We start from the raw sequence: 11884 nt of genomic DNA, 5'->3' as shown, positions 1-11884 counted from the left end.
CCTTGGCCATCATGGCCCTCGCCTCATCTGATTTGGGACTATCTGCCTGACTTTGTTTCACATATGGAGGCAATGGATTACTTACTACCTTCCTTTCCTCCCGCTGCAACACTTTTGTAACATACTGCTTCTATGAAAGCCAAAGGAGTTTGCTACTCTAGTCACATGTGATGTGCATACCAAGAATATGACCTGTAGGTCCCAAATCCTTCATGTCAAAGGCCTCATGCAACTTGGCCTTCAATGCATCAAGAGAGTAATTGTCCTTGCTAGCCAATAACATATCATCCACATAAAGTGCCAGGGATATCAAGCTATTATCATCATGAGCCCTTTTAGTGTAGAGACAGCGATCAATCTCACTTCTTCTGAAACCCTGGGACCGAATGAAAGCATCAAACTTGTGATACCATTCTCTAGGTGCTTGCTTAAGGCCATAGAGACTCTTTTTCAGCTTGCAAACCAAATGGTCTTTGCCCTTTTCTTCAAAGCCTTCCGACTGTATCATGTAAATTTCCTCATGCAAATCCCCATGCAAGAAAGTTATCTTGACAACCATCTGCATAAGCTCCATATCCTCTATTGCCACAAGTCTAAGTACACATCTAAGTGTGGTCATTTTCACAACCGAAGAGAATATCTCATCAAAGTCCACACCCTTCTCTTGCTTGAACCCTTTAGGAACCAAACAGACCTTGTACTTAGGCATATCATCACTTGTGACCTTCATCTTGTAGACCCATTTACATGGCAACGCTTTCTTTCCATTTGGCAAAGAAACCAAGTCCCAAGTCTTATTCTTTATGAGTGCTCATCTCCGATTGCATAGCATACTCCCACTTGTGCTAATCCTCGTGCATCATAACCTCTCTATAGCAAGAAGGCTCCCCGCAATCAGTAAGCATCACATAGTCTACCCTTGGAACAAATCTCTTAGGCGGTCTAGACACTATAGATGTTCTTTTCAAGGACATTTCAGCCACATGGTAGAAGGTCTTGAAAACTTTGAGAAATTTCCTTCAAAGAGACGACGGAAAAACACAAAGAATCACAACTCCCTCGATTCTTCACGGAATGGCAAGCAGCTTGTAGACATATGTTTCAGTAGTCCCAGATCCACCGAGACATATGGATTTGCAAATGGAGGCCCGGATGTTGAGATCCCACTCACACAGAAAATTGCAAAATGAAGATGTCAGAGTAGACAGAGATTCACCACAGCTTCAAAAGTTCACAGAACTAGAAGCAGCTTCTCAAGTAGAAGTTTTGGACCACTCTGGATCCACTGGGAGTGTTAGAACTGCAAATGGTGGCCTAGATATGGAGATCCAACACACGAAATCGTGGCAAAAAATGAATTTCGTCGCTTTTTGCAAGAGCTGTAACTTTTCATTGAAAACTCGGATGATAGAGATGTTAAAAGTGAAAATGTAGCTCTCAATCTAATCTACAACTTCCTTGAAGACTTCAAGTCAAAATTCTATCTCTAACTCCAGATATTTGCACCATTACATATGTGTGTCTGATAAGATTTGCTTATATCCCGTGCCTTCAACTTTGCAACCCAGCAAAACAAATGCCCAAGAGGATTTTGCCCTGGTGTTACCATCATTGCAAAGGAATACCTTGGAAGATTTCAGCAAAGGTTTGATCATGTTCTTCTACTATGGTGCCTTTGATCATATTCTTCATGTTACCATCATTGCAAAGGAATACCTTGGAAAATCTCAGCAAAGGTTTGCTCATATGGTATATAAATCTTTGATCATGTTCTTCTACTATGGTGCCTTTGATCATATTCTTGAGAGTTATGGTGTATTCTTAATAGCGCGGACAAGACGAACGCAATCATGTGGTCACAATGGTTTCCCTTCTTCTTTTTTCACATTTATGATTATTGTAAAAGAATGAACATGAAGTCCCACGTTTATTGTTGGATTATATGTACTAATTAATGTATGTCTTCAATTTCTTTCAATTTGGAGGACCTTGATTATGGGTTAACTAATTTCAACTTTTTAGTTTCTGATTTAGTTCTGTATACAGAATCTGCGCGCGGAAACTATAGACTTCATGGATAGAGGCCGGCAAAGGAGATGGTGTGCTAACAAGAGAAACTAGGAAATCTCTTTGACTTTCTCATTAATTAGCAGGAGATTACATATGTAGGACCGCCGCGAATTCGAATCAAACTTTGCCGGTGGGCATTTTGGAAGAGACACCGGAGCTGTATTACTGCTCAAAAAGCGGTGAAGTTAAGATTACAGCTCGCGCTGATGTTTATGGGAGGGTGAAGATATTGGCCATTGAGAAAGAATTTGGCGATTTGCCGATAGAAGGATTCGGTGAAGTGGACTCCGTCCCAGTTCACATACTGTGAGGGATTGGGACATGCTGGCACTTGTGGATCGCCGCATGTGATCTGAGAATCGTAGTTATAACTTCCGCCCACGCCACAGCACGCTTTCAGTGTCGAGTTTGGATCCAAGCCTGCATTTCAAGTAATTTGGTCTCATAAGGACGCCGCCTCTAGGTTACGTAGTATTGATTTCATGATGCATTTTGATCGAGGAAATTTTTCTAGGGAAGTGCTACACATCAAGCGAAAACTTTGCACTGTCTGGACTAAGATCGACGTTGAAGCACGTGATTTGTACCGTATAGCGTGGCGTTGCTGAGAATGTCCATATTTGCTGCGTAGTAGTCAGCGTAAATTATTCGAGCACCCGTCAGATTCTCTCGTAGGTCTTGCACGGCTTTCTTCAAGTGATGGTTGTATGTCTGAATTGGCGCGTTGTATGTTTTCAAGCACCCCAAAGCATCAAAATCGCCAGCGCTTGCAGAGACCCCGAAAGAAGTGAGCACGATTGGAGAACAACCCTGGGCAGGTATATTCCATACCATAATGGACCGAGCATTTTGATTATACAGGGTCTGGCAACAAACGATTGAGGCCTTATGAGAGAAATGGACACACCCCACCTTTGTAGCAATTCACGAAAACACAATGTGCGTGCTCCGGCTTTGTATGGTTAAGGAGAACTTACTCTCACGGCCTCAGAAACTGCATTGACGGCCCTAGGGATGACCAATCCTTCTATGAAGGCATGCGGAAGGAAAAACTGATACGAGAAAAGAAAATCGTTCCCTCCAATTGAAATAATATACATGGAATCCTCGAAACTTTCTGAAGCTGGTATTTTACTCTGCTCCACAGTTGTTTCATCTGCAAGTATCAAGTTAGTGTCATGAAGGATTAACACATATCCGTCTAGGAGGAAGTTACATGATGGAGTCTCTTTTAGCAGACAGCTTATATCATATCATCATGTTAAGTTACCGAGTGCCTGGGCTTCTGTCTGAAGTACCGACGTCCTGAATCTGATGAACTGGTTCACTTGGGTCTGAAGGTAGAAAGGTGTGATGTTCCTGGCAGTAGATCCAGATACTGCGAAGTTGCAGCCGTGGGAATAATCGGGAGTGATTACTTGCATGTAGGGGTTAAGAAAGGGCAGCGAAAAAGCTTGGGCTGCGCAAAATTTACGAGAGCAAATCAGAAATCGTCAAATCTGCAAAGAAGAGGCTATGTAAGGGCAACCTGTGTTGGTAAGAGTGGACCAGTACCCAAGAAATCAATGACTAGACGACCGTCGCTGTACCGAAACGATGGTTTCCGGAACGGAGGTTGCTCGCCGTAAGGTTTGTGCTCGGCAGGGGCTTCAAAAGGGAAGACGTACTCAAGGTTTCCGGTATCGGCGAGGGAGTCTCCAAAGCTATAAAGCGCAGAAGGGCAAGAGAAATTGGATGCGACGACATGGAATCGCCAAGGGGACGACGTGAAGACGACGATATGCGCCACGATTGCAAGCAACAAAAAGGTTGGGATGGTGGGTGTGGGCGATATTGCAGGATCCATGGAGCTTATCTATCGATCGAAGTCGCCGGTGTTCCAGTATAATCAGCTAATAATGAGATGATTTGTTGTTGAGCTTCTTGAGTTGATGAGCTTCTTGATTTGATCACTCTCTCTCTCTCGCAGCCTCTCTTTATGGATCGAGGGAAGATGCAGTTGACAGGTTTGCAAAATCATGCATTTGCCATGACTCTGCACAGTCTTTGGCCCTTGTTCAATTTGCAGCAATTTTTGCAAAGGCCCATGCATTGCCCATGAACCCGCACCGTCTTTGTCCCTCTTCAGTCATCAAGAAATTATTGTTTTCCACCTCCTAAGAGTCTTTAATGGTTATTTCAGTTTCCATTGCCCTCCAACGTCAAGGATCTTACTTTCTTTAATGGGACTTTATGTTCCATTAGCCTATTTTCGTCACCTTCTTTGAGCTCCTTCTCCCCTCCTATTTTGTCACTTCTTTTTAGTTAGAATCTCCGTCTTAGTAGGAGCTATAATGCTTTGCCACCTTGTTTGTGTTTGAGTTCATTGGTAAGGTTCACATAGGTGGGTTTTGTGGAATGAGGACAAAAAGTGTAGGCTGATGACATGAGTGAATCACCATCACCAACCTCAACTTGAAAACCATATTTCACTCACAAGAACCCACCATATGGCTACTCCAAAATAGGCACTAATAATCTCTCTCTCTCTCTCTCTCTCTCTCTCTCTCTCTCGTGTAGAGGTAAGGCTAAGCACAAGAAACCAGTAAGAAAGTGCACAAGTGTGTCAGAATCATAAAATGAGACTAAATGTGATTAAATTATATACAACACACATTTACCATTTAAAAAATGTTACATTATGCTCATAGAATCTAGATCCTATTAATCATTCTTGCTTAATGCTTAATTGGACATGTTTTTACTCAAATCTTAAGTATTTAAACTTTTCTTTGCTTAGATATTTCTTGTAAATACTCCTATTTGATCTCACAAATATTAGATTGAAGGATCTGTATTGAATCTATGGTGGGTTTCATCTTTTCAATCTAACCATGAAGCACGTGATTCTTAAAGAGGGCTAATATAACACTTGTTGGCATAGGGATTGAATGTACATATGTCCTTCTTAAGATATACCCAACCCCCTGAATAATTATTTGATGCATTATATAGTGCCAAGTATCCAAGTTCATAGTTTACATTATTACTTGTAACATCAGGTAGTTTTGTATTATATGAAGTAACCTCAAAGTAACAATAGACAATCTTGCAAAAGAGAAGCAATAGATCTTGGGCCATCAGCATGATCCATGGTCCAAGTTGCATTAGGATAGTTAACTAACAAAAAAATTCCATTTTGAATATCTTGACCCAAAGCTAACAATGCCCTTGATCTCCCTTATTTAGTTGTTCTCCATTGAGAATCTTCTCATGGATATTGCATGACCATACTTGCAATCCAATATATGCAACATGAAGAGGAATATATGTCATATATGTTGGGCGTCTCAAAAATATATATCTAGATAGGGCTACCAACATGTATAAATCGTAAAAATATATAATCTCATGTGACGTAATGTGATAGATATTTTACGATCTTGTAATATGCGATGTACAACTTGGATATCTTTCATATAACTATATGCATTTAGCATTAAATCCTTATCTAAGAAGACTTGTATACATTTTATATGTTTGAGATTAAAAGGGGCTTCCTATGTTCTTGAGTATGGGTGATAAAAGAATACACAAGCTCTAATTACTCTTTTAGTTTATATTTTCTATGACATGATTTTCACCTTTATAGATTTTTCTCATTCATACATAAGGATGTGGACCTCCTCTAAGTGAACATTACAACTTGTTCAATATGTATTGTTTGAGTTTGGTTCATCTATATAATACATTAATCCATGAGTGATATTTCAAGAAGATGATGATTGGAGATCTCTTGGTTATTTATCAATTATGTACATTTTCATTCCAAAATAGAGGTGAAGCATTAGAAGGTCAACAATCACAAAGTTGGATGCAAGATAACCAAACAAAAATCATGTAATATGGATTTGGTGGAGCTTGCATCTCTATTTATAGTCATAAAGTTATCTCTAACAGGCATGGGGCTTCTAATGACTCTGACATAAACTTGCGATATATGCCAACATGTATTTCATTGATTTTGGACTTTTTCTTCATTTTTGGATTGAGCCCAAAAAATTTACTTTTGAGACACAAGATTTTGCACTAAAAAGGGGGAAACTAGGCTGTGAGGAGACACATGTGACCTCATGAAGGCTTCAAGAGAAGGTCCATTAACAACTATGCACAAATTAGAAGAGTGATTTTATGTCTTCAATTAGGATCACAAAAACTACAAGTTATTGAAACTAGCATGACAATGCCTTTAGTAATACTTGACATATAAATCTCCCATACACCTTGTAGTGCTTCAAAGTTTCACAAGGGCTTGCTTTAAAGGATTCTCTTACATTTTACACATAACTCGTGTGGCCATAATCCTCTTACAATTTACACATACCTATTACTTATTAGCCATGGACAAAATCATGACATGTGGCAATTTGGAGGAGAGAGAAATAGCCATGTGGTAGCTTGTAGAAAGACTGTGTTTCAAATCACCATTCATGTTTCGAATTCCTCTCTCTTTCTCTCTCTCTTTCTCTCTCTCTCTCTTTCTCTCTCTCTCTCTCTCTCTCTCTCTCTCTCTCTCTCTCTCTCAAAATTGGATCGAAGGTATATGAAGAATCTTCCATTTTCAGAGGCAAGGCCAAATTAGCTCTTTCAACAATACTTAATGTAGTGTTGTGATCTTTTTCTAGGTATATTTCTCTCAAGCAAGCTACCTTTTTTCTTTCTAGCTTTCTCGCTTCAATGTAGCCACATGGGCACCATGCTAATTTTGCTTCGTTTTGAAAAAGCCATGAGAAATGCCTTACCATATGGCGATGTGTGTGTGTGTGTATGTGCGTGTGTTTGTTATCTACTATTTCAACAAATCTAACTCTCCACTAATCTCCATATGGCATTATGGAGAATGGGACTGGAGCCAATCTCCACACACAACAAGACAAAGCACCCATAGATGCACACACAGATGCGTTTACTTAACTAAATAAAAAACTTATGGGCGCGTCTATATGCACGTCTATTTTCACGTTTGGAGACCCGCATCTACTAGTGCGTCTATATAGCAGACACACACGCGTACAGACATGCACGTAGATGCTTAAATAGACGCGCTATTAAATGCGTTTATAAACGCAAAAATAAACGCTTGTCGAACAGACAGACGTGTATATAGATGCGTTTATAGACGCACTGATAGACGTGCTTTATAATATTTTTTTTTAAATTTACAGAATGTTGTGTATGCTATATAGTTACAAGAATCCCATGATATCCACATTGTGTAATTCAATTCTTACAGCCAACCGCATTTTAATTACAATTCCAAATAAAACATTACAACTCCAAAATGCAATAAAATTGAAAGCTCAAAAAGTGCTTGTATATACATATAGCACGAAGCTAAGCCACGTCATGTGGCTTCAAGTACAAAAAATAAGAGGAGTGTATATACAAGAGGCACGAAGCCAAGCCAGTGGCTTTAAGTACAAAAAAGAGTAGCTAGCACTACTTCTATGACTAATCCTCGTTGCCTTCCACGCTCCCTTCTACGCTCCCTTCTACGCCTCCTTCCTCGCCTTCCTCATCGTCTTGTGCATGGGCCTGTAAACAAGGGACAACATATATCAATGTATGAAAAATCAAATCTTTACTTATAATTTTGGCATTATTTAATTACTTTCAAATACCTCGGGGGCCGCTCCAGTAGCCCGGGTATACTGCTCCTCAGTAATCAACCCGTCATCATAAAAGTGCCTCCATGTATCTCCTCTGCGATGGTGGCGGTGGTAGGCTGTCTCCACAGGAGTAGGGTATCTGTCCACGATCTCAAGCTGCAAGACGACACACTTTGCGGAGAGATTAGTACAAAGAAACAACCTCCTAATAAACTACATAAGCAATATAATTGAGATCGATACTTACAAATTGGGCCTCCCATGATTCAACACCCCCTGCTCCAAAATGTGCGCTTCCATATTCCTCCATCTGGATCCTTCGTGCCTCCACGTGCTGCAGACTGGGGTCCTCCCTCGCTGACTTCATTGCTTTCTTCCACTCATGCTTGTGAGCGGTGTGGGGCGGGCCCCTTGGTGGTTGACCTCTCTCAAGCCTGGCAAGCTCCGCTAGTGCCTGCCTCTTAAGCGAAGATCTTTTATTGCCAAGTATCGTAACAATCTTTGACTTGGCCCATTTATCTGTGAACTAGCGATTGGGGGGGTTAGGATACCTAGAGCGAACAGCAGCGAGGGTCTCATCAGCCAACCTCTTTGGCTGGTCTTTGAAGTGGATAAAGAAATCTCTATAATTGTTAGCAATTACAGAGCGCATGAAGGCCATGATGTCCTTCCCCCGCGCATCCATCAAGATGCCTCCTGTCTGAGTGATGTCATAGAATATCGTACCATCACCTGGAGGCACGTCTAAATCATCTGGATCATCATCGTCCCCACCGCCACTCCTCCCAAAGCACTGTGCCATGCATCCCCCACCACTCTCCCTGCTACTACGCCTGCTACCATGTCGTGTCGAGCTCGTACGCTGGCCACTCATAGCTGGAGACTGCACGGGACTACGCTGACCACTCGTAGCTGGAGAACTGAGTCTCGATGGCACAGGAGTACGTCGACGGCTCTGCGAGACAGAAGGACCTCCGATGGCATGGCAGAAGGGCATAAGACGGCATGGGGGAAGGGGCATAAGATGGCATGGGGGAAGGGGCATAAGAAGGGGCATAAGACGGCTGTGCTGACTCCGCTAGGGTGATCTCAGGCGGTGTGGGGTGGTTTGGAGTTTGTAGTGCCGACTCCTGGGGAGTGTTTAGAGTACCCGTCATATACGCGTATAACTGCGCAGGACTAGGAGGGTGTCCTAAAAGGTTATATAAGTCCTTCCAAATAGAATCCCGGGGATCAGGTGAGCTGGAAGCGCTTCCTAGCCACATGTTGTACTGGAAAAAAGAAAAAAAAATCTATTACTGATGAGCTGAGAAGAAAGGGGAAGGGAAGAGAGGCTTACTGTCGGAGCGCGTCTATAGACGCGTCTGACTAGCACGTCTATTTTTGCGTATATCAGCACATCTATAAATGCGCCTGTCTGTGTCTGCAAACAGTCTAGACGCACGTTTAGACATGCCTATAGGCACGGTTTTAGACGCACTCTGAGAGGCGCCTATAGACACACTCCGACAGACGAAATTTCTAAAAAGTAGAAAAGGACATTGCGCCCGACACACAAACGTGACACTGATACCCAGATCATGCGTTTCTTGGATACGAGAAAGTACAAATCTAAAGAGAGCAAACTTCCAAAAAAGATCAACTGCAAAAAGACCTTCTTTTTCAAAGTTGCTTCTCCTCCTTGTTCGTCCTCCTCTCCTTTAAGCTTGGAAGTAAGTGTGGGTGCCTTCCTCTTAAGTGTAAGCTTGGAAGTAAGTATGGGAGCCTTCCTCTTAAGCGTCGAAATTGTGGATCTGCTAATAAGGAAGGAAGCAAGCCGCACGAAGTATAAGTAATGTGAAGAAAAGCAAAGCGAGCGCGCTAAAAGCAGGTTTAAAAGCCGCGTCTATAATAGCATCTAATAGCGCGTCTATAGGCACGTTTAAATACATAGAGTAGACGCGCCTTTAGATGCACTTTTAGACGCGCCATAGAGTTTAAAATTAAACATTTGAAGAAGAGCAAATTTGGTGGGTTATTTGTTTGTAGGATGTCTTCATCTTTAACAAGTAGCTCAAGTGAGGATGAATCCCTCCGTATCCACCATCGCGAAATGTGGTTGGAGCAAAAAATCAAATGTCTGTGTGATCGATGTCGAGGAAACATGTATCGTGCACGCAGGATTACACTCAATCACATCTCAAAGTATGGAGAATGGGATGTGACCGTAAACAGGGTAAGGGTTTGTAAGTTAAGGTTGATTGAGATACCTATGGGTGTTCATATATTTGAGTTATGATCCCATTTAAATTTGATACAAGATGTAGTGCCACACCCGCATATGTTGCCCTATGCTCACCGTGAGGAGGCGAAGCGTCGGTGATATGAGGTGGGATCTTCAGGAGGGACCGTTACGGATGCATGGAGTGATGGTGATAGTAGCCCTCTGCCATTACCTCATGAAGCCGTGGAGGAGGAGGTGTTTGATGATATGGTGCGGGATTTATATGTCCATCAAGGGAGGGATGATAGCATGGAGCAGGATGATCTATTTACTGCAGCTCATCGACTCCACTGTTTGAGGGGTGCACATTCTCTGTTCTACGTGCCTCCCTTGAGTTACTAAACTTGCAAACCATCTATGGATGGAGCAATGCAAGTTTGAATGCATTACTCAAGTAAGCTTTAAAGTCTATTTTGCAAACATGGTGAATTATGCTAGTGGGTCAATTACTCGAATGCTTTTCCTCATTTATGGTCTTCACGTGCAGGCTATTGTGTAAAATGCTTCCAAGGGAGAATAAACTACCGACCTCAAGAGATATGGCAAGGCAACATGTGACCTCTCTTGGAGGATTAGATTACAAGCGCATCCATGCATGTGTCAATGATTGCGTTTTGTTTCGTGGACTACATAAGGATGCAAGAGAGTGTCCTACTTGTGGAGAGGCAAGATATAGAGTAGATCTCAAAACCTTGGACGTGCCTCATAAGGTTATGCGACATTTTCCCATAATCCCTCGCATCCAACATATGTTCAAGTGCAAATCTATTGCAGAGCTCATGTCATGGCATTCCTCCCATCGATCAACCGATGGCAAGTGGAGAACTCCCGCGGACTCTCCTGCGTGGAAGCATATTGAAGACACATGGCCAAGCTTCAAGGAAGAACCTAGGAGCTTGAGACTTGGATTGGGTATGGACGGTGTGAACCCATTTGGTCTCAAAAGCACGTCTTACAGTGTATGGCCAGTGATATTGATGAATTACAATCTTCCACCCTCTATGGCTATTAAGAAAGGACATGTTATGCTGTCCCTTCTAATTCCAGGGAAACATAAAGTCAAAAACCCTGATGTTTATTTGGAGCCTTTGATTGACGAGCTAGAGATACTTTGGAGAGATATCGAGGTGCATGATGTGAGCAGGTCTCCCTCGTCACGAGACTTCAACTGCAAAGCAGTCTTGATGTGGACGATGCATGACTTCCCAGGCTATGGCGAGTGTTCAGGTACAAGCATTACACTTCTAATTATGAATAGGCAAAGGATGTGGCACCCTAAACCCACCTTCAACTCTTAATTGCATCTATTGTTCAGGTCTCACTACATCGGGTTACCATGCATGTCCTGTTTGTGGTCCTTCGCTAGCTGCCTCATGGGCAGACGCATTGAATAAGGTCATCTATGAGAATCACCATCGATTTCTCCCACCTGATCATCCTAGATATGTTGCCCCTTGGAATGAAGTCCTCCCACAATCACTGACCACAGGAGATTGGATGAGAATTTGGGATAGTTCCACGACTCCTCCACCACTTGGCATGAGCCGGTAAGGGTTTGTAACTATTGTGTGCTATATTGGTTGGAAGTAAAGATTGCCCGCTAAGGGTGGTAGCAAGCTAAGGGTGGTAGCAAGCTAAGGGTGTCCACTTCCGGACCACTTTCGGGTGAGTGTGACACCCGCTCGAGTGAAAATACAAAGGTTTTGCTTCGGTCTCCAATACCTCGATCGAGGTATAAGCTCCAATGAAAATCACACACGAGGACAACCGAGCCAAGCCAATACCTCGATCGAGGTACTGGGCTTTTTCACCGGACCGAGCCTCTACCTCGATCGAGGCTTGCTGGCAAGCCACCTATACATGCCACATCTACCTCGTTCGAGGTATCGTGGCAATCGAGGTC

General features: G+C 42.5%; 1 protein-coding gene across 1 annotated transcript; it reads right to left on the bottom strand.

Moving 5' to 3' along the window:
• Positions 1-2156: 2156 nt before the first annotated feature.
• On the bottom strand, positions 2157-3997 carry LOC147889050 (GDSL esterase/lipase At4g01130-like). The gene is made up of 5 exons (XM_087392891.1): positions 3625-3997; positions 3341-3529; positions 3048-3226; positions 2658-2934; positions 2157-2490 (listed from the first exon to the last, which is right to left on the bottom strand). Exons 1-5 carry the CDS (start codon positions 3914-3916, stop codon positions 2240-2242), a joined length of 1188 nt encoding a protein of 395 aa, XP_087249017.1. The 5' UTR covers positions 3917-3997; the 3' UTR covers positions 2157-2239.
• Between the last annotated feature and the right edge of the window lie 7887 nt (positions 3998-11884).

This window comes from Dipteris shenzhenensis, chromosome 21 (assembly GCF_047967505.1).
Source record: "Dipteris shenzhenensis isolate YYH24624 ecotype China chromosome 21, Dip_SZ_1.0, whole genome shotgun sequence".
Lineage (NCBI taxonomy): Eukaryota > Viridiplantae > Streptophyta > Polypodiopsida > Gleicheniales > Dipteridaceae > Dipteris > Dipteris shenzhenensis.
Note: the sequence above shows the minus strand (reverse complement) of the source record. Positions and strands in the feature narration are given on the sequence as shown.